Genomic DNA, 24,279 nt, shown 5'->3' with positions numbered 1-24,279 from the left:
CACTTCATTTTTTGCGGACGTCTCAGTCACGGCAGTGTTAGTTTAAGCGTTTGTTCTGAAGGATGACTGTTTTGAGCTTTGCCAGAAAACTGTTGCTCAAAGATAAGTCCGTGCCGACTATTCTGGGCTCAGCATTGACGACGCAAACTGTAAGTAATGTATTTAAAACTTTAAACTACTTTTTAAATACGCTGAAAGATTCAGTCGTCAGGGAAAAATGGATGCACTTTATTTTTTGCGGACGTCCCAGTCACGGCAGTGTTCTGTACATTTAAGGATGACTGTTTTGAGGAAAAAATCCCAATATGATGCTTGGCTTTGCCAGAAAACTGTTGCTCAAAGATAAGTCCGTGCCGACTATTCTCTGGGCTCAATAACGACGACGCAAACTTACTTTTTACCATGGCTAATATAAACACATTTGTATAAGAGAATCTTGAAAATATGTCGCCTTTCTAGTAGGCCTACATGTGATAGAAAATTAAAAATGTTGCCTTTATCAATGCTGCATCTTCAAAGATGGCCTGTCTGTGCATGCATTTTTGTCCGTGGTACACCCTATCATTTCATTGGAATTAGTTAAATAATGTTAAACTGTTAGCAAATGAAGCTATAGGATAATTATGCAACAATAATCCGTTTTCAAGTGTCTCGGGTTAATTTTTTTTTATTAATTCAAAATAGTTTCACTTTCCATGTGGACACGGGCTGATCCAGTCTTCGTTGTTGTGGTGATGGTTCATTTTCCTCTGATTCCGGCTCAAACATAATAAGGTTTTATCATTGCAAGAGCCATCGCTTAGCATGCATCACCCACTATTAAACAGTTGCGCCGAATCCGCAAACCTTCTGGCTGGGGGCGTTAATAATTGATGCATAGGCACTGACGTTAGCCAATCATAACAGTGGGCGTTAACACTGAACTCTTAAAGGGGAAACACCCCCAAAACAGACTGTTTGAATCAGAGGATGAGAAACAGGGTGGGAAAAGGTCATAAATCACTACATTTTAAAAGTTTTTTGTAAAAAAAACTATAGTAATACTATAATTGCACCTAAGGGAACATAATAATAAAATAAAAAAAACCATGTCATGACCCCTTTAACTTATTTCTGTTGATAGATGCAGCAGTCCAACACATGGTCTCGTAAGTTGTAAAAAAAAAAAAAAGTTTAAATCCCTGTGGTCACACAGCTTTTATGTGTCAACACTGTCGTCAAAGTAGGGATGATTTTTATCAAGAAAGTTGGTATTTTGGTGGTTTAGTTTAGTGGCAGCTGGCAACTGAGGAAAATCAAAATGGCTACCATTTATTAGACATGATTAAGTTGAAAAAACATGTTGTTTTGTGAACTCCGTCAGACGTTAAACTTGTTTGTCAGATATTTTGTCTGACGGTGTTGACGTAAGCTGACAGAGTGGAAAAGTGCTCCCAAATACTCATTAAGTAATGTATAACAACTACATAACATGATAATATGATCCAAGTATACATGTTAATTGATTTAAATATCACCCAAATGCCAAATAATAACTTTAATAAAAAGTATTGTTTTTATCTGTACTGTAGGCAGACATGGCTAGACAAAAACTGTAAAGACAAAGACAAAGAACCTGCAAAACTGCAAAGACAAAGAAACAGTTCCAGAGAGAAAGAATTAACAGTAGGCGCATTTCCATTACAGATTTGCGCAAAACTTTTTTTCTTTCTTTTTCTAAATGTCGACAAAAAAACGATTGCAAAATGACAGCGTTTCCATTAACCGATGTTATGTGACTAAAACCTAGTTTTTTTCCTCTCGCGATAATCATTACAAGCATCATGGCAACGGACGTTGGTATGTATATCCCAGCCACTGCATTTAGCCATTATTATTATTAATCGAAGGAGACGTATGCGTGTTATCCAATCATTAATGGCAAGGAAAGACTCTTATACTGTGAGTGACACATATGAGGAGATTCTGGGTGTTCCTCCCTCATATCTGCTTCGAGGTCTTGATTGTGGCATTTCTCTGAGGTTTAGAATCCAGTATTCCCCGTTATTCTTTTGTCTTTTATGAATTTAATAAAGAAATATGTCTCGTATTCGGTCCAAACATACCGCGTCATCCACGTCAGGTTACTAAATACGCAAAAACTGTTTCCAGTGCAGTTTTGCAAAATGTTTCTTTTTCGAATTGCCTGAAAAACTACCTCATGCGAGCGTAAAAACTTTTTCGCGATAAATGGGATTTCTCGCGAAATTTACTTGTTTCCATTGGGCGTATTTTTAATTTGTGCAATTTGAAGGGTAATGGAAGGGCTGGAGATGGCAGGCAGATGACAGGGAGAAGAAGAGGGTCCAGGCAGAAGGGAGGTGTATTCAGCGGGAAGAATCATGACCATGGTGAAGCCGATGGAGGGAGGAGCCATGGAGGTTGAAGGGCAGGAGGTTTTAGGGGTGACTGAGGCAGAATCGATGGGGGAGGAGACAGAAGTTCGCTGGGCCAGGGTTTAGACGGGGACACAGAAGGGCGCGGTGGAGACAGAGGGACTGTGGACCAAGGAGTAGAAGGGAGTGAGTAGTCTAATGGAGCCGGGGGGACAAAGGGACGAGGCGAAGCCAGAGAAGTGCAGTCCAGAGGTGATGGAAGGTCGACGAGCGACCAAGGCGGATCCGGGGGGACGAGGAAGCCTGGTGGAACTGGTGAACTGATGGGCCATGGCGGATATGAAGGAGGTAGGAGCCAAGGGTGAGCTAGTGGACTGATGGGCTGATGTGGAATCCTGGACGCGGTGGCTGGAGTCGGATCCCAGGCATCCACTATCCAAGATGTCTCAGCGAGCCCACCATTCCACTGGTGTGTAGTGATGGGGCTGACAGGAGGCAGAGGAGATGAGGATACTGGCTGGATGATGAGAGGAGGCGGGAGAGGGAGGTTGGGTGGGATTTCAGGCTCAGGAACCGACTCAGGCGTAGCGGCGACCATCTCCGCTGAGGGCTCGGGCAGCGAGGCGACGGCCAACCTTGCAGAGGGCTCCGGTGGTGGCAATCTTTGCCGTAGACCGATTCTCAGGCGTGGTGGCGACCATCTTGGCTGGAGGCGAGGGCTCAGGTGTGGTGTGAAGTTCAGGCTGGGCAGGCATGACGTGAAAAAGCTCTGGAAGGGCGGTCTCGGCGGGACGAGGCTCTTTTATTCCTTTTCATGGTATGATAGATGAGACCCGTGTTTGTAAAGGTATCTTATTCAAATTAATGTAGTATCAGTTTTTTGATTGTCACTTTTCAAAAGTACTTTTGTCCCTTATCTCAAGAATCGGTGAACTATATAATAATTATCATTATATCTTTTACTATACAAATAAAACTATATTTTTTCAATGTATAATTTTGTAATGCACTTGAAGTAATTGAAACTGTGTAATTATATTTCTAGTTAGAAGAATATTAGAATTTTCTGTATTCTATCAACACCTGGCACCATTTTTTCAGTAAAATTACCATTTTCAATTGAATTACCATTGAGGAAATGTATGAATACTACATAGTGTGAGCTCTTGACATCCTCATTTCAATAGACTAGATGTACATACACTACCATTCAGAAATTTGTGGTCGTACGTTTTTTAAAATGTGTTTTAAGTCTCTTATGCTCACCATTTATTTGATAAAAAAACAGTAATAGGCAATGTGAAATATTATCACAATTTAAAATAACAGTTTTCTATTTGATTATATTGTAATATATAATATAAATCTATTATAATAATGTAATATTTTTTTTATTTAAATATATAATGTAATTTTTCGGTGTTGGCAAAGCTATATTTTTAGCATCATTAGGCTACTCCAGTCTTTAGAGTCACATGATCCTTCAGAAATCATTCTAATATCAAGAAACACTTTCTTATTATTAGCAATTTTGAAAACAGTTGGGCTGCCTAATATTTTTGTGGAAACCATGATCCTTTTTTGGATTCTTTGATGAAACGAAAAAAAAAAAAAAACGGCATTTATTTGAAATAGACTTTTTGTAAAAGTCACTTTTGCAACCTTTGCTGAATTGTATGTATTTTGTTTTTTATTCTGACCCCAAACTTTTGAACAGTAGTGTATAGATATTCTTATCATCCTTGAGAGTGTAAACATCACACAGTTTCACACAGGAAAACACTGATTATTCATTATCATGAATGACTAATACCGTTCTCATAGCTAATGAATCAGTAACCAGTTGACTAGGCAAATTTACCCAATGTGCGGAAGGGAAGTCGGAGCCAGCCTCAAGGGAAAACAAGAATTTAGAAAAGTCTTGTTTTCAGTCAGTATATCACTAAGTGAGCACACATTCACTCTGTGAACCCACAGTGTTTTTTAAGAAGACCTGCTCTAGATTTTGCTGTGAAGCCAAAAGGGACTAATGTCATACTCGTTTCTGCACTGTGATGGACAGGCTCGGTATGTATTATATTTATTTTGTTCCTTAATTACCATATGTGGAACAAAGAATTCTGTGCCAAATATTTGACTAAATCTATAATATCGTAAATTATTTATACTGTTTTTTTTTTAATACTTTATATAGTTTGATTTAACAATGGTTGAGAATAAAGCTGAAAAAAACTTTCAATGGGAAACTGTATGTATCTCAGCAATATATTAATGTGAGACAAAATATCTGCTATATGTTGCCTTTATTTCATACAGTGTCGCACTTCCTGATTTTGCAGAGTTATACGCATTCCATTTCCTGGGTCAACATATTTTGTCAGAAAATTTAGTCATACCCAGTAATCCCTTAAAATCAGAGGGAAATTATATAGATGAATAACACTGATGGAGTAGCACCCTTGATGTAAGCCTAAACTTGACAAAAACTGTAAACTTGTCCCTCAAATCTGATTGGTATACTGTTCCAGGATCAACAAAGATGTTGATCCATGTTGCACTTGGTGAAATCAGGTTCTGCGTAGAGTGTCAACAGGAAAATGGGGGTGAGAGAAGGAGAATATGACCAGGACATGACCCAGATCAGACTCAAGCCTGGGTATCATTGATCCTCGCACATCATGAGCATGTGCACAGTGCACTGCACCACAACTTATTTTGTTCTTGTTGTATTGTAGTTTTCTAATATTATTTTGCTGTATCATGCTGCGCTGTTGTCAGTGTGCCAGATCCTAAAATGAACAAGACACAAAGTGACGAGTTGATTTGAGGTTAATGAGTGAACTGATGTAAACAGAACAGGACAGTTAGTAACAGGAAGTTGGTGCACCACAGGAAGTAGATTCTCGAACAGTGATGTGTCAGATCCACCTGTCTACTTTCACACAGCTCTAAAATCCTGGAAATGGCCTGGTGTGAACTGACATAGCAGTTTGTTATGTTACATGGCTGAGCTATGAAAAGAAAGTTCCTTCTTTGCACACTTACTTTAACAGACCTCCATTCAGCAGCTCCATCCACTGACACCATCCAGCAGGGTCTCAGCATTGCTCTTACAAATAAGTATAGACATTTTTTACATGTAAATATTAATAAAGGCCAAAATCACACTGCCCATGCAGTCCAACGCCGACGGTCACCAGATTACGGCACGTCACTTTTTTTAGACATTCTAAGTCCGATTCAGCGAAACAGACTCCGACAGGGATAACACACTAATCCGACAAAATACAACCAAGTGTCTGTTGCCTTTTGTCAGCGCAGTGTGAATTTGCCTTAAAGGTTCTTGTATTTCTTTTGGCTTATTTAAATTTTCAAAAACATTCAAATACATAATGCTGTTTGTTCTTTAGTATCTCTGCTGCTGTTATTAAGGTGTTCAAGGGAGAGGAACTACAGCCGAATGAGCTGTACTCCTTGAGTCAAAATACCAGGTACAAACACTTCATGAAGTCACATTTAAAAATGCGTAATAACTACATTAACCAGTTGTTTGCTTTCATCCATGCAGGTGGCTTCTAAGGGCGAATATGGGCTTCTTTATCAAAGAGTATTTCCAGGTGTCAGTTCCCAGAGCATGATGCTTTTTTTCTGGTTAAAAATAAATAAATGGATTACTGGTAGAAGAAAAACATGCTGATATCGCTTCACTTGATTGATTGCAGAATCAGATTTTGACCAAAGGTCTATCGATCATTTTGGATGAGATACAAAAGCATGAAGGTGAGACTCTAGTGGATCTACTGTATGTGCATGAGTGTTTATCATGAAACAGACCTTTAACGTGATCCCTTTCCCCCCCCTAGGAGAGTCTGGAGAGAGACAGCTTTTTGTTTTGGCCCAGGTGTGGGACAGATTTTTCTCTGAGATCCTACCTACTTTACAGGCTATTTTATATCCTCTGCAGGTAAATCTGTTTGTGAGCTTGGCCTTCCCTGTCTAGAATATAGGTTCCAACACTTAGGTGAGGTCTTGAAACATCAAAAGTGTCCCACAAGGCCAGAGGTTGCACATATCAACCAGACTAACCTGAAATGAGCTTCACCTTTTAAACTTTGAATCCAGATACATGAGAAGCTGTACAGGTATTATATACAATATCGTTCAAAAGTTTGGTGTATGTGTGTGTGCGTGTGTGTGTGTGTGTGTGTGTGTTAAATTAAGTCACATAGGCAAGTGATTTACTCGCAAGAGGGTCTGTAGAACAGTGGATTGCTGTAATGAACACGCAAGGTGTTGTTATCAAAGGTCATAACTATGTCTTTGATTGACCATCAGTTATTTTGACATTGATGAGCACTGCTAGATCCCCGAAGCAGACCAGCAATATGGCCTTTTTATACATGTCGATACATGTCTTAGTTGTGCATCTGTGAAGTTTGAAGCTACATGGAAAGTGTTTTACAGTCCTGCATCTCGTGGGCTGACGACGACTACTGGATGTTGTGGGACAAAGTGATTGACTGGGGAGATGCCACGCCTGACGAAATTTGGGAGAAGGCTGTTGACTTGAGTAAATTGGATGGATGATGGATGATTTTAATTTTTGGAAGGTTGTTATGCTGCTGCTGTGAATGTGTGTCCGGTGTGGGCATTCACAGATCAGGTAGAGAGTCTTTCAGTTGCTGCAGTTCATCCCGTGTGATCATGATATCTGTGATGGGATGAACTCATGCTGCAGATCCCCAATATTGTACTGTTAGAATAAAGAATTTAGAATGTACAAAGAAAACAATAACTGTCACAGCCAGAAGCAAAGAAACGGGAAGTATTACATCGACTTTAAAGAATGATTTAGTGTTTATGCAAACTTCCTGTTTAGTTATATTGATGGATTTTGCATGAAATGTATTCAGTGTCTTTCTCTTTGTATGCAGGGGCAGGAGCTGACAGTGAGACAGATGACTCTCCTCGGCTTTAGGGATCTGGTCCTAATGAAGCTGTCTCTGGGTAACCTACTGTGCAAGAATCTGTCTCTCATCCCAGCATCCATCACACAGATGCTCCTTGTGCTACAGGTGAATGTTAACTGCAAACCCATGCTGAAAAGCCAGCTGTATAACCATCTCTATTTTTCATGTCTTGTTCTTATGTATGCGTAGGGAATTCAGGAATCCAGAGGCCCTTCAAAGGAATATTGCCAGCTTGAAAGTCTGGTGGCGCTAGTGGTCACACCCTATCTATGGAACTGCAGGCACACAAGTAGGAAAACCAACATTGATTCATTGTGGTTGAATCTATTTTGTTGCCATCTCAAAATGCTTTCACATTAGAGTGCTGCAGGGATGTTGTATTTTTGTTGGCCAAAACAACCCGATCTCACGGCAATTCGTACGAATTTTACGAGGTGGCTAATTCGTACCAATTCATACGACCTCACTCGTACGAATTTGTACGTTTTTTGCTAAATCGTACATATTTTACGATTTGCCAAAATCGTATGAATTCATACGAATGACCTACTCCTGACCCCGCCCCTAAACCCAACCGTCACGTGGGTTTAGACAAATCGTACAAATTCGTACGAGTGAGGTCGTACAAATTCGTACGAATTAGCCACCTTTTAATCACTCGTACAAATTCGTACGAATTGGTCGTGAGATAGCGTTGGCCAAAACCCAGAAACGATTAAGCATTTTAGAACTTCTGGTTCGATCGCCCTGAAGTCAATGTTTTTTGTTTTTGTTTTTTTTTGGTTAAAAGCCTGAAATAAGGTCTGTGGTGAACACAAGCTCAAGATATTTTCATGCCTAATTGTCATCATACAACACACAAGTAATAATACCCTATGCCCTGTTCATGATGTTTAAAGCTTTTACATATTGGCAGTTGCTAAATGGGAGTGCCGATGTTGTCTGGGACATCAAACAGCATCACACAGAACAGGTTAACTCATTTTCTCCATCACACACTCTCAGAAAAAAAGGTACACAAGCTGTCACTGGGGCTGTACCCTTCTTAAAAGGTGCACTTTTGTACCAAAAAGGTACATATTCGTCCCGAAAAGGTACATTTTTGCACCTAAAAGGTACATATTCGTGCCTAAAAGGTACAAAAGTGTACCTTTTACAAAGGGTACAGCCCCAGTGACAGCTTGCGTACCTTTTTTTCTTGCAAATTATTCTAACTCGCACTTTCAGATTTAATTTTTTTTTTTCATTAAGACTAAAATAAAGAGTTGCCAGAAGCTTGGTGGTGGACATGTTGAAGTCAGGCGACCGTGGTGTAGTTCGTTTATAGCCGGTTTGTATGTAGACTTCAAAATTCATAAAAGTTGTGTTCATTCATTTGTGAAATAAAATGTGTAACTATAAACTTTTGTTGAACACAGAACTGTTTTTTTTTTTTTTTGATAATTCAAAAGCCTATGGAAAAATCCTACTGGGTTTTTGTAGAGGGAACCAATGTGATGCTAACTTCCAGGTTTCGGCTACAAAAATACTACATCACTCTATTATGCCATTTCCTCAACTACAAAACAACAAAATATTAGTCCACCACCACATTAAAAATATTTTTGTACTCACTCCTCATGTTCAAAACCCACATGTCTGTTCCAAACCAACACATGCGTGACATTTCAAGTCTTCTGAAGTCATATACAGTAGCTTTGTGTGACGAACACACACAAATTTATGTTGTTAATTCATGGATAATCATCCACATAGTGGGCTGTTAACCATTGTGACTGGATCATTGAGTCAGCGAGTTCAACTCGAGAAATGGAATCTGTGAATAAATCATTCAGACTTGCATCTGGCTGCATCTGAAATCGCATACTTCCTTACTATATAGGCTAGAAGGCAAAAAAAAAAAAAAAAAAAAAAAAAAAACGTACATGAAAAGAGTAGTAGGCTATATCAGAATTCACAATATTCATAAACCGGTGACTGCCATTATTGGACAAACTGATTAACCCAGGTGTGCCTGACCAACAACAATAATCAGACACACCTGGATTAATCAGTTTGTCCAATAATGGCAGACAGGAAACAAAGGAGCTGGCTAAAGTTCAGGAAGTAGTGTAGTGTAGCTGTGCATAAAGTCCATTGCTTTACCGCGGTGCGACGAAGGCTGTCCAAATTTGAAGGCTCGTGCCTCACTTTACTCCTCATTTGGGTGTAGCACGTGTTATCTTCCCAGTCAGAAGTGATCGGACACCTACAAATTAAACTTCCTCCACCCCAGTAAAACCAATATAATTTATTTTTGTATTTTGAGAGGATTTGATGGTAGGCCTACTTATTAATATTTATGCAATTCTGCTTTATTTTTGCCATTGAAAAAAAGGCCTTTTAAATAAAAATTTTGAAGTCAGAATAGCGCCATCTGTTAATAGAAAATAAAATAAAACATGTAATTTCATGGTGTTACCACTAGATGCCTGTATAGCTCTCTATGGAGAGGCTTGTGAATTCTCTAATTGTTTTTGGACAAAATTACTTACTTTTAAGATGTAGATTTGAATGTATTTCTCAAATAATACTTTTTGTCAAGGTTTATAAAAAATATATATAATACATTTTAATGTTAAGTGTACACGTTTTAGCATTATTATAACTACAGTCATTAAAATTCAATACAAAGTTGACAAAAATGGACAGGAATGCTTTATCACAGCTTATTATTATAATTATTAATAATTAATATATGTATTATTATTAATTATATTAATCAGTATTTAAATATGATTATTATTACAGCTTAATCCATCTGGATCTGATCTAATTTCAACCTCAGTTCATAATTGTGTATGTGTGTGTGAGAGTGGGTGGGTCTGTTTTGCACTATTGATGTTTTAGTTTCACCCCCTCATTGCTGAGCACTTTTTTTCTGCATTGTGGCCGATTTGTAGAGAATTTTTGTTTTTGTCAATTTCCCGGTCATTTCATATGGTTGGTCATTTTTGACCGAAGAGCACAAGTTTGACTTTTTTTACGACCACTTAGCCTGCTCGAATCATGCCCTCAATTTATTTTTGTGTTCACATTCCAAATGCCATACAAGTGAGTGTCACCAAGTTTCGTACGATTCCGATGAAGCTGTGATTTAAAAAAATTACAAATAGAAAATGTTCCGGTCTGAAATGACTGAAGAGGACTTTGAAGTCCGTCCTCCGATGGACACAGCTTTTTATCATCACATGAGACCATTGGAGGAGTAATGAAAGGCAGTGAAGCAACGCAACTGACAGGTCACATGACAATACGGCGAATGTAAATTACTAAAAAAGTAATTACTTAAAAAATAAAAGTAGGCTACCTATTCAAGAGTGAGATTTCAGATGCAGCCATTGTATTCATTCAGATTTGTCAAGCTGAATCAACGATTCACAGAAAAGATCTAACTCGAAAAATTAATTAATTCACTAATATTTTAGTATTATTTACATAGGCTACTGACAGCTTTTATTTTTATATTTTCCGTTTTTATTTAAATTTAGTTTGTGCTTTTGGGATTTTATTTCTATTTAGCTTTATTTTTTTATACATTGTTATTACTTTAACAACTTTATTTTAATTGTTGCTACGGCAACATTTCTGAAAATCTTTTTTGTAAAGATTTTCAATCTTCTCACACAAAACTATCGTATGACTTCTGAAGTCCATGTTTTACTAATTTCACAGTCACTTTGTGTTAAAGAGTGTCTCATGTTTTTTTTGTTTTGTTTACATTTTGTGTTCCATGTAATAAAGTCATACAGGTTTGGGATCATGGGATATGAAGATGAGTAAATAAGATCATTTTACTATAGTTTACTGGGTGAACTATCCCTTTAAACCAAACAGACTTTACCATTGGCTACAAATCTGACTTTCTCACATTCCTCTAGGCTGCACTGAAGTTGAACAAAGCACCACAAGAGCACACCAGAGTCATCCTGAGATAAGGATAACTCATTACATCTCTGAAGGCTCTTTGCTGTCCCTTGTATTAGAACAGGAAGGGGAGGTGTACCCAGAGCGAGTGGGAAATCTACGCCGCCACAGCGTGACGAATGCTCATTCTGACATTCAGCTGCTCAGTTACTAGCAGAATGTATTCTGGGATAGAAGACAGCTGAGAGACCATAGATTGACTAGAACACATCTCTGAAATCTGCCACGTTATGAAAGCATCTGTGGGGACTAAAAGTGCAGGAAAAGACAGAAACATGAAATTAACAATAATTTATAAAGACACATTTGAGCACTGAATATTTTGATGAAAAAAACAAAACAATATGAAAAAGGATTTTTGTCAGATTTCCAGTGTCAATTCAATTATCAGATTAACTTGCATACATTAGTCCAACTGATTAAAGAAAATATACTTCTACTTATTTTGTCAATGATTTTCAATTAAGCAAGTAGAACATTCACACTTGTAACCAACATTGGACACAAATTAAGTAAGGTAACTAGTGGTGCCATCTGCATTAAATGTGCGGTCACATTTACTGTTGTTTAGCGAATTTTCCAGTTATTTCAATACAAATCCACGCAATTGGAAAATTTTGTGCGAGGCTGTAAAGATTCCCCAGGCAGTTCAAATTTGTCACGTGGATTCGCGGCCATGACCATCAACTTGTGCTTAATCCATTATTACACTATTGACAATACCATTTTTGTCAAAAATTCACTAACATGATTGACCTTAAATGAGTAGTTCACTTTAAAATGAAAATTACCCCATGATTTACTCACCCTCAGGCCATCCTAGGTGTATAAGACTTTCTTCTTTCAGACGAATACAATCGGAGTTATATTAATAAACACCCTGACGCTTTCGGGTTTTATAATGGCAGTGGATTGCAACCATCAGATTTGCCATTTGCTAGAATTTTACTTTGTAACGTGCTAAATATGAATATTTTTCTTACACAAACTCATCGCTTTGGTTCAGAAGACCTTTATGAACACCCCAAGAGCTGTGTGGAGTTTTTTTATAATAGATCGATGCACTTTTTTGAGCTTTAATCTGATGTTTGCAATCCACTGCCATTATAAAGCTCAGAAGCATCAGGGTGTTTATTAATATAACTCCGATTGTATTCGTCTGAAAGAAGTCATATACGCCTGAGGGCCAGTAAATCATGGGGTTATTTTCATTTTAAAGTGAACTACTCTTTTAAGTATATGCACATTTTGAAGTTGTTAATTGAAGTTGATGCACCATATTCAGTAGAGCCACAGTAAACAGTGCTGCTCTGTACTATTGATGCTTTGAATCGTCAGATCTTGTCAAATCACTGAAAATTATGTACTTTATGAAAAAAAAAGAAAAAAAAAAGAGCAAAAACATTTTATTTAAACTCACAGCACATACTGTTGCGTTGGTGGGTAAGGCAGCAAAAATGAGCGGTTTAATGTAGTTTTGTGAAATGATTTTGTGGAAGCTAACACTGAGCATAAGCAGCACCATTACATAATGTTTTACACCCTTTAGCTTGGTTGACAGGACATTCAGTGAAATTGCTAATCATACAGAAGTTTGTTGATTGATTGCACTGCACTATAATGTCTTGCGAAACATTTGTATATAAAAACATTTTCACAACAGACAGGCATTGGGAGTTATGCAACCGTCATTACTTAGCCTGATAATGAAAGTCTAAAAAAAGGTTTAGCTGGTATTTTCTTCGTTTCAGCAGTGTCTATGAGAACTTGAGAATGCAGGAGCGATGTAGGAACTCAAAGTGAAGGTTCTGGGCCCCGGGGTTGGACCCCCTCCCTCCTGAGGCTAGCATCGAATCGTGGTGTGACCTCGCAGCGCACCAACAGCACGTCCTCTTTCACAAACCCACGCTGCCGCAACGCCTGTAGGTGCAGGAAAGTAACATAGCCGAAACCCTTGGGGTTGCGTTGCACGGTGGGCCTCTGGAACGCCTGTAGGTCTGGCTTGGTCTCCATCACTTCCACATGGTGCTGCCCCTCGACCTGGTCCAACACTGCCAGTTGGATCGTACCCTGGAAGGGCCAGGAGAGCTGGCTGTCAAACTCACCCTGCATAGTGTGCACGAAAAGCGAGATGTAGTTGGAACAGCGAGGGGCGCTGGGGGTTTGCAGGTGCAGTCGGAGACAGAGTTTGTACCCCGGCCGGCCCGTGTAAAAAGGTGGGCTGTGGAGGACTATGGGCTGACCAGCCTCTTGGTTGCGCAGGTGGAGTGAGAAGTTCTCCAAGCGCCACACGTAGATGCCTTGGTACTGCTGGGCTTCCAGCTCTCGGGTGGCCTCTTCCAGTGAGCTCAGCTTTCGGCGTAGTTCGGTGACTTGGTTTTTCTGTGTTTCATTGTGAATGCACAGCTCCCGGATCTGTTGGTCTTGACGCACCAGCCGACCCTCCAGCTCCAAGACAGTCTCCCGCAGGTTTATCAGCTCCTGTTTACACTGGCAAGAATCTGCCGCCCGGGAAGAGGCACCACGTTCGTCTGACGAAGAGTGGGCGGCAACCGACGGCATTAGGCAGCCATTGAGAGTTTGGCTACGCAGAAACTCAGCCATGTAGCGCATGTGCATCTGTGTAAATTCCTGCATGTGCTGGGCAAGTTCATTTCTCGGCATCTGCAACACATTTCCAAAGAATTAAAAAGGTTAAAATGTTTTTAAAAGAAATCTCTTCTGCTCAACAAGGCTGCAATTATTTGAACAAAAATGCAGTACAAAAAAGTAACATGAAATATTAATACAATATAAAATAACTGATTTCCAGTTTAATATATTTTAAAAGCAACGCTGATTTTTCAGCAGACATTACTCTTCATAAAGAATTATAATACCAGTATGTTGATCTGGTGGGTGCTCAAGAAACATGTATTATGATCAATGTTGTAAACAGTATTTTTCTGGAAAGTAAACTGATATAATTTTTTTCAGGCATCTTTGATCAATAGACCAGTGAGCTTAGCTCAGTATCTATTTGAAATAGAAATGTGTTATACAACAGGAATCTCATGGCCCACCTTTTCACGACAACCAAAAGTGCTGAAAGTACAGGCTACAGGAGCTTTCAGACAGTCTGTGTCACAGTGCAATGCCAACTGAAAACAATAAGAACAGATTCATTCAGCTTTATAGTTCCATAATGTATAATTTTAGGTATCAAACAGAGTCAATTACTGTTGTGCCTCAGGTAAAGTGCATATTAGTGACAAATCCTCTGACACACCTGATCCCGAATAAGCTCCATTTCGCAATATTCACACACTGTATTGGCGAAAGGACAAATCTGTTCATGAATCTACACAAAAGGAAAAAAAAGTTTTAGACACTAATGTTACACAGTGTTGTTATTGTTAACTTTAATGAATAAAACTAAAACTGGCATAACAATTAATTACAGCTAAATATACATTTTAAAAAACAAATTATTAAATGTCAAAAAGCACATAAAATGACTAAAACAAACTAAAATTAAAATTAACAAAAAAATATACAAATAAAACCTAATTCAAAGTATTAATACTTCAATAGTAAATAAATAATACTAACACAACAATGAAGTTAGATGAGGGGAAAAAATATTAATAGAATACCAACATTTTTATAATCCCTGCTTATGGATTTACTTTCAAAACAATTTTACGCCAGTCTTAAAATACCCAGTATGTGAAAAGGAATTAAAGGTTTTCACCTGTTTGGTAGCAAACACAAAACTCCCTGCGCAGGCAGGGCAGGTCATGAGCCGCTGTAAGCACTGCTGGCTCTTGTGTTCATCCAGATGGCTCTTACGAACAGCCTCCAGACACTGAGGGCATGGCGCTGTGGCAAACTTGCACTGAGACAAGTGTCTCTGAGGGAGAAAGAATGTAACAATTAAACAAGTTGCCGCCATGACGACCGTTTATGACTAATCAGTTTGAAATGGCATTGATGAAAGGTCTTTCTCGAGTCGTCGATGCATAACATATTGAACTGTTTTAATAAATAACAAGATTTTAAGTCAGATTGTTAGGCTCTGTAACAGATTTTTGTTCTTGTATTTTTTTTAACCATATTTAAAAACCTGGGGCAAGATTTCAAAATTATTCTTAAGAAAGTTAAAGGGGACCTTTTATGCAAAAGAGAGAACACAAGTTCGGAGCGCACACAGACGTGCCTAGCACACACAGGTATTTGTGCGTCAATGTTGAGAGAAGAACCTTATCTGTAACGGTTACTATACCATCTACGGTGTAGAACCCAAAATATTTCCAGACACGGCTTTTTAGATGAATTGGGGTCGTAATTGTCCGCTCAGGCTGGCCGTTCTGTGCGTTATCTTTCATTTTCAAAACAGCGGTGCTATACTGGGGCTATTATTCGCTTGATTTGGTCATGGGCCTACGCTACAATACGTTAGAGCGCCCGCTACTGGATGAGATGGCAAAAAATAAAATAAAAAACAAACGGTCTAATCATAGACCGCTACACATGGCACTTTAAAAACCGGATAGTTTATTTATAGTTCGATTAAGGATATTTCACCTCATGTTCGAATGCATATCCGAATATCCGAATACGTAGTGTATATTACGCTGCTGTCGCTTTAATACACAGATATAATATACACAAGCAATTTCTTTACTTGATGTTTACGTTCACTGACATAACCGACTGTGTTTGTGAACTTTGTGTGTTTTTTACATAACCTTGTGTGTATTTGACAGTTAAAGCGCAATACGATGTGAAAGACAACTTAATTGAATACTCACGGACGTGTGCACTCAGAAAAGGCTAATCTTATTAATTACGGTTTTGTGTCCGACATTGTAGAGAGCGATGCATAAAATAAATTACCATTCTGATACTTCGACGAGTTGACCGAGTGGATCTCTGAGATGGTGTGATTGAGAGGAGCCAAGGCTAATTTGCATTTAATGGATCTGCGTATACTAAGAGTATTAAGTGATACAAATATTAACTACAGGGGGACTTGAAATGTAAATTATATATTGTCCTAACCAACCCCTAAACACAACCGTTGGTAACCCGCTTGATATATTTAACCTAATTTCAGTATATGAGCCCCTATATTCTGGTTTTAAATTCAGTTTTCTTGGAAGGACTATTTTCAGTGTTTGTGCGAGACCTCGATTCATTAGCCACAGCGCAAGCCTGGCACTTTACGTCTGATGTGTGACCCACTTAAAGTTCAGTAAAGGGTAAAACAACTGCGCTACAAACTAGTGTGTTTATTAGTATGTTAATACATTTAAGTTTAAATTCAAGTTTAAAATGGCTGCTCCTACTCTTATGTTATAAATAAAGTGGAAAGATAATATAAATAAAAAGAATAACTCCCATTGGTCATCTTTGCAGCTGTTTGAAGTTTGAATCAGGTCTCTGTTCGAGTAGAATTGGCTAGGTGGCGCTGTCACAAAAAAACTGGGGTCCTAGAAATGCAGTCCAAGAACTGCAGTCCTTAAAACTACATCCTCTTGTACTGCAGGAATACAGTATTGGTCACACCAGCAAATTTACCTCCAGTTGGCGCAACTCCATTTTATCACTGCATCCTACATTAGGACATCTGATGGTGAGCGAGAGGATCTCTCGTTTGGCAAAGTTATCAGGGAAGAGCTGTTCCTCGAGCAGCACCTCATTATCAACTGGACATTTTTGCCCCGTGTCCCTGCCAGGCAGAAGAAAAAGTGTTATATTTTGTTGAGCATCTATGAGCCCCTAAAGGGACGTGGTGGTGGAAAACATTTATGATTGGAGAATTTTTTATTTAATTTTTTTTAACTTTTGCGTTCCCCTGAAAAACTTTGCGTTCTCACACAAAACTTTTGCGTTCCCTCCCAAAGTTATTTGCGTTCCCACGCAAAATCTGTTGTGAGCTCGGACAGACACTTCCTGTTTAATGTCCCGCTGGCAGTGCTTCAGAGCTCCCTACGTTAATGGAGCGTTTCATAGTGTTTGAAGTTGGACTCAAATATAAAGAAATGCGGTCAGTGCTTAACTCAAGGTGGAGCCTATATTCACAGATTCAAACTTCTCGGAATCAATAACTCGTGAGCTAAACGTTGGTAAAACACAAATTAGCCTATACTTATTTTCAATAACAGTAACGTAGAGCTACAACCAAATTTTACTTAAAACGAGCTTTATAATATAGGCTAAATGGATCTTTAGGAGCGGCTGAGAGACAAGTCCGAAGGGACCGTCTGCAGAATGCAATATAACCCAAAAAACGTGACTACAAAAATAGTCATTAACTTCAATGTTACAAACTGTAGTGCCACCCAATTCAGTTTACACATCAATGGTATCCCACTGGTCATACTACACTGCTTTTGCACATTTTATATTATGAAAAATATTAAATAACTTCACTGTAACACACCAAATTAAGTTCACACATCAATACTCTAATGTAAATAGGCTACAACACTTAGTTTTGGAAGTAATTGCACATAATAATTATAATTTGATGGCTTTACACTGTATAACAGTGTGACGTTATTGAATATTTTTTCTAAAAAGGGTGAATTTGTTGATTTTGTTTCATAATAAATAATCATATAAAAATAATTTTTAATTAAATAATTATTATAAAGTATTGTAATATAACCAGCAGGATAGATGTGTGAACTGAATTTGGTGACGGTACAGTGTCACAGTGAAGCTATTGATGTTTAATAATATAAAATGTGCAGAAGGGTTTAGGGATTTGCACTTTGCAGACGGCCCCTTATTCGGACTTGTCTCTCAATCGGCTGTTTAGAGACACATTTATATTTTAAAGCTTGTTTAAAAAAAAAATTGGGTTGTAGCTCGTTGTCTAGGTTACTGTGATTGTAAACAGATGTCGTTTGTGTTTTAACAACGTTTAACTCACGAATATTCGGGAACTTTGAATAGCGTGAATATATTAGTATGTGAATATAGAACTATTGCCAACTTCACTGAACTTAGTTCTGTGAACGGAGTTAAGCACTGATCGCATTTCTTTATATTTTAGTCCAAGTTCAAACACTATAAAACGCTCCATTAAAGGGATAGTTCACTTTAAAATGGAAATTCTGTCATCATATACTCACCCTCAAGTTGTTTCAACCCTGTATGAATTTCTTTCTTCTGCTGAACACAAAGGAATATATTTTGAAGGATGTCAGTAATCAAACAGTTAACTGAAGCAATTGACTTCCATAGTAGGAAAAAAAAATACTATGGCAGGCAATGGGACCAGTTAACTGTTTGGTTACTGACATTCTTCAAAATATCTTCCTTTGTGTTCAGCAGAAGAAAGAAATTCATACAGGTTTGAAACAACTTGAGAGTGAGTATATGATGACAGAAATTCCATTTTAAAGTAAACTATCCCTTTAACGTACGGAGCTCTGAAGCACTGCCAGCGGGACATTAAACAGGAAGTGCCTGTCCAAGCCAAGGTTATTACAGTTTTGCATTTTTCATTACCGTAGTTTTTACTTTTGATTTAGTTTTGACTGTTTTCAGATTCAGTTTTTAAAGTGGATTTGCTAGTATAGCCTAGTTTATTTTTTGAAAATGCTTAGTTTTAGTTTAGTTTTTATTAGGTTTAGTCATTTAAATGTCGTCTTTTTTTGTAATTTGGGTTATTTGTCAGGGGCAAGATTAAAAAAAGGTCAGAAAAGAAGTATTGTGTAATAATAACTCAAAAAAAAAAAAAAAAAAAAAAAAAAAAAAAAAAAAAACACTTTTAGAAATAGGTATTCAACAATAACACCAGTACATAAAATGCACATATGGGCACACAATATGTAAACAGTCTACACAAGACTCCGCAGTAAGTGCAAAGTGTGTAAGTGACGTGTGCCAGGAAAAAAACCTAAATAGCCAACAGACTAAAGAAGACATACATGAACAGCATGTATTCAACCCATTTTTGAGCCACACAATAAATTGCTGTCAGAGTGTCAGGGAGTTTAATCTGAGGGAAAAAAACATGAAAAAATAAAAATAAACTCTAGAGGGTCAACACATTTAGAGGAACCATCTCAAAATTAACTAGGCTACTCAATGAATTGGACTGCCCAGCATTAGACGCATGTGCTGCAGCTCTATGGCAAATCATTGCAGTTGAATAGCAATACAATACTGCATATGTTGTACTTGACATCATTAATTAACAGTGAATATTTTGATCACTTCAAGTACATCCAGATAACTGGCAAGATACTGCACCGTCTCAGCTGGAGGCTGATATGGTTTGCTTTTCTATGTTAAGTTTACATCAACTTGTGTCCAACATGGTAAACAAAAGAATGCAAGTACCTTGCATTAATGAATCAGCTGTTTCAAATACTGCTTTTACAAATTGTTAGTGTGTGTGTGTGTGTGTGTGTGTGTGTGTGTGTGTGTGTGTGTGTGTGTGTGTGTGTGTGTGTGTGGGTGAGAAAGAGAGAGATGGCTTTACTTCAGTCAAACAATAAATTTCTTATTGATCTTGAGAAAACCTCGTTGCTTCAGATATGTGGTTGTTCTGTTTTTCAGGCAAGATGACAGTAGTTATCGAAAATGACACAACATTATTTAATATTTAATCACAGCTTATATAGTGTTTTGACATCAACAACCCAACTGCATTTTATCTTAAACTTGCGACTAACTTTCTAAAGAAGGCGCAATCGCTTCTCGGGTCGACATTAACACACTAGCTGCGTTTACATGGCTCAATCCGAATGAAATCAATCCGATTAAAGAATCCGAACAAGGTGTTTACATGGACGACAAATAAAGTAATCGGGTTGATGTGCGCGTTTACATGTCACAAGCTTTACATCTGATTTGATCGTTTTAGACATGCGCAGTTATGCACAATCAGTCCACTAGACGATTCCCGCCGCCGTTCCACGATGCGCATAACAGCCACCCTCTTACCATTGCTTTTTATTTTTATTTATTTTTTTATCAGATTTAACATTTACGAACTCCAGCTGCTAATTAGGAGACGACGAGCGCGATATAGATATATTTGCTTTACTTATTATTTAATAAATCCAGGCAATTGGTTGATGAAACATTGATTAAAATTAAGATACAATTATTACAAAACGAAATTCACTTTAAAGAAAGGCTTTGTGCTTTCTGATTGAGGTCTGTGAATGTTTTAAAGCATATTTTAGTGCCGATTTCAGAGCAGTCACGTCCGTAACATTGTTTTTTCCTCATAAATGCGAACACGAAAAATAAAATAAAATGAATATTTTATGTTCTGTGGAGCTCGTTTTATTTTTTCTCACGTTTATATTAATTTCTGCTTAAATACTGGGTGCATGGAGGAATATAGCCTATTCCGCGCTCAAGCAAAAATCTTGCCGCAAAGCACCGGCAAAAGCAGACTAATGATAATATGTCTGAAAAAATAATGAGGCATTTTTATTGTTTATTAATAAAATATATATTTCTAAATCAGTGTCGGCTCCAAACATATCTATACATCTCCGCTGTAAAGTGGATGCGCCTTTAGAGAGAAATGCACCTTTCATATGGATTACAGCCTAATCAGCCGGTATTTGCTTTCGATTAAAATTTTTTAGTTTAAAAGTGGACATTTCGAGCTTTATATAGAAATATTCATCATATTTTTGAGGCTATACACTGTATTTCAGTTTATTATTGAGACGCGCTCCAGTTCACGCATGGAGATAATTATAGCGCGCCCTGTTTGTTTTATTTTATTTTACAAAAGCACAACGTTTTCTTGTTATTGTGAGTTTACCCAAATAAAAGTACTTGCGACTGATGCATTATTCCTTTCTGTATGACCAGAAAAGATTGAGTATTTAAAGTTGTTTCCACTGTTGATAGGAAAATGCAAGTGTTTAAAGAAAAAAATGCGTCTCTGTCCCCAGCACATTTCAAACCAAACTGACGCCCATGGGTGAGAGCACCAATACCATTGACAATGCGAGTCGCAATCGTACTGTATAAACTCGGTAGCTGTCATTGCACATGCGCATTCCTTTCAGATTTGGTTTTCAGTCCGATTAAGTGTTTACATGTTCTCTTGATCGGATTACAAAAGGAATAAACCACCCCTTTCAATCCGATCGAAATTTCAATCGGATCGAGCTCGATCGGATCAATTAAGGTGTTTACATGAAGGTTTTTCAATCCGATTGAGCCTTCAATCCGATTATAAGGGTCCATGTAAACGCAGCTACTGACAAAATTGTATTCAGATTTCAGAATTAAAAATATTTTTTATACCACTTTTTAATGTGTGATTTTGTAAAGGTGTTCACGAGATACCAACCTTTCGCAAACTTGCTTTCAACGAACACTCGTTTTTATGGAGACGTTGGACGTTTCATGGAGGTGTTCACGGAGGGGAGGGGCTGTGTGTGTGTGTGTGGGGAGAGCAGGGAAACGAAATGCAGCTGAACTAATAGGTTGCGTGTTTTAAATAGCGTTGACAAAGACGAAAACTAAGGACATTTACTCCATCATTGTATTTTATTTTAGTTCGTTTCGCCAAGCACACATTACAGTTTTAGTTAGTTATTGTTTTTATGTAATGTCTCGTTTTTATTTTTATTTCAGTTAACGACTATGTTTTTTCCCACCTAGTTTTCGTTAACGATTATAACCTTGGTCCAAGCTCACAACAGCTTTTGCGTGCGCGCAAATAACTTTGCGAATGAAAAAAAAATCCCATCTTACATTTTTTCCACCACCACGTCCCTTAGGGGCTCCGTAATTATCATATTTGATACATCAGGCTTTATGGCTCATATAGTATATGGGAGAATATGGAGCTCAAATCCGAGGAGGAAAAAACACCTCAATTTTACTCAGAGGCTCAAACTGAGCAAAAATACATTACTTAGGGATATTTCACCCAAAAATAAAAATTGTGTCATTAATCACTTACCCTCATGTCGTACCAAATCCATAAGTATGTAAAAATATCTTCATTTGTTCCAAAGATGAACAAAAGTCTTATGCGTTTGGAACGATATGAGGGTGAGTAATTAATGACAGAATTTTTATTTTTGGGTAAATTATCCCTTTAAATAAGTAGCTTTAGTCAAGTAGGTGTTTATCTTGAAATACTACTAACAATATAAAAATAATTTTGTTTTCTTCATAAAATTAATTAAAGTATTCACAGCAAAAAGACATGTGAACCATGACCTAATGCTGTAAAACATTTTTTGAATCAAACCAAAATGACTTTTACTAACTAAAAAAAGTATAAACTATCAATCAGACAAAATAAAGTAGTAGATTGTGTGCAACAGGTTTTGCAGCAAAGTTTTGGTCATGTTGATCATTTAGAGGCCGTAGCAATTTGCATATCAAATATGATACAGTAGGCTTCACAGGATCAAATTTGAAAGTGACAAATACACTAACCTGATGGACTTCCTGATGCACGAGTTGCAGAATCGATGTCCACATGGTGTCTGTACTGCCGAGCGGAGACCCATTAGACAGATAGGGCACTCATACTTACTCTCTAGTGGAGGGTCAAACTCTACATCATAGCCTTGCTGGTCAGGGGGAATACTAGAAGAGACACTGATGGTGGAGGGGTTCTCTGTCGGGCTCAGATACGAATCTCTCTCTTTCTCCATGGCTAATGCACAATTGGTGTATTCGTCCCCCCCACAGCAGTCATCATCGAGGCTGGACTTCTCCATGTCGCTGCAAGCCATCTGAATCACATCAAGAGAGTGTTATTTGTTGATGTGTGAAAATAATAGATATTCGTCCATACAACACACATAACAGCAAAACACAAATCTGGCCCCCCAAATACATGGTGCTTTTCATATGATCTGGATGTTACACAGAAATTGACCTCTAGGTTTTCAAAACATCTCCATATGTAGGCTTTCAAAGTCTTAATTGCAGAGGATGTGGTCACAGAACAGATATTAGGTGGATTTCCGCTATACTAATGCAAAGAGGGAAGGCATGGGATGAGAAACTACAGGCCTATGTATTCATCTTTAAACTAGCTAGCAGTACTGTTTCCTCACGAGCATGCTGGGCGGGGCTGATTTGTGGGAGAAACTTTTCTCTCTTAACAAGTGGAAAGGTACTTTTTTAGTCCAACATACCCACATTGCACATCGTAAAAGTAAAATGTACATCTGTAAAAGGTTAAACTTATCTTCCATCTAAATATTAAACTAAATTCGAAGTCAATAGGAGTAACGTTAACGTTAAAAGGGCGAAATTAGCTAACCAGTCTCAACCGACGGTTAACGTTATATCAGCAACTTTCCTGCCGTCACCTGTGAAACACACATTATAACCTGACATTTTTGTTGTTATAATACCACAATCTTCTTGGTTTAACATATGATTCGATTGTAGATGACAATCTTCCGTAATAGTTTTAATTTACATACCCTGGCTCGGTCCGGCCTCGCTGTCTACTATGCTTCCTGTATTGACTCCAAACATTCAGCGCATAAGCGCAACGTCACTGGCCCAGAAACTCCCTCGTGACTCTGATCCCAGACCTGCACTCCCAACCGTATCCTCGCGAGAATCACCGTGATGTCGACGTCTCTGTTGGCCTCAGATCGGAGGCCATCCGAGTAGAGCAGAAGACGAGTTTTGTGACGTGATTTTACTGCAGTACTAAACTGAATATTGAAATCCACGAGATGGCGCGGTTACCTCTGATTTCCAAAGCCGAGAAGTTATTCACCAAGGTGACAGCAGTGCAGTAAAGAACTTGCTTGAGATTATTACATCACTCTGCTATTTTGGTACATTGTACCAAAAAATAAACAAAAACCTATCCAAGAGTTGTTGGCTCCACATGATAACTTAACTGAAAGGGAACACAGTTGACTGACCAACCACATGGCATTTTCTTAATCAGGTTAACCTCACATTTGAATAGGAAATCACATAATGATTTAAAATCATTAAAAATC

General features: G+C 38.0%; 2 protein-coding genes across 2 annotated transcripts; one reads left to right on the top strand and one right to left on the bottom strand.

Moving 5' to 3' along the window:
• Positions 1-4,290: 4,290 nt before the first annotated feature.
• Positions 4,291-11,749, top strand: LOC306986743 (proline-rich protein 5-like). Its single transcript, XM_079590321.1, has 8 exons — positions 4,291-4,442; positions 5,786-5,866; positions 5,944-5,992; positions 6,098-6,155; positions 6,239-6,339; positions 7,310-7,450; positions 7,535-7,634; positions 11,266-11,749. Exons 1-8 carry the CDS (start codon positions 4,405-4,407, stop codon positions 11,463-11,465), a joined length of 768 nt encoding a protein of 255 aa, XP_079446447.1. The 5' UTR covers positions 4,291-4,404; the 3' UTR covers positions 11,466-11,749.
• On the bottom strand, positions 11,588-24,059 carry traf6 (TNF receptor-associated factor 6). Its single transcript, XM_079590306.1, has 7 exons — positions 23,743-24,059; positions 22,739-23,040; positions 16,874-17,024; positions 15,045-15,203; positions 14,580-14,651; positions 14,374-14,451; positions 11,588-13,975 (listed from the first exon to the last, which is right to left on the bottom strand). Exons 2-7 carry the CDS (start codon positions 23,038-23,040, stop codon positions 13,106-13,108), a joined length of 1,632 nt encoding a protein of 543 aa, XP_079446432.1. The 5' UTR covers positions 23,743-24,059; the 3' UTR covers positions 11,588-13,105.
• Between the last annotated feature and the right edge of the window lie 220 nt (positions 24,060-24,279).

Source organism: Phoxinus phoxinus (assembly GCF_949152265.1).
Source record: "Phoxinus phoxinus genome assembly, chromosome: 2".
In the NCBI taxonomy this organism is placed as follows: Eukaryota; Metazoa; Chordata; class Actinopteri; order Cypriniformes; family Leuciscidae; genus Phoxinus; species Phoxinus phoxinus.
The sequence above is the reverse complement of the archived record's forward strand: the minus strand, read 5'-3'. Positions and strand labels throughout refer to the sequence as shown.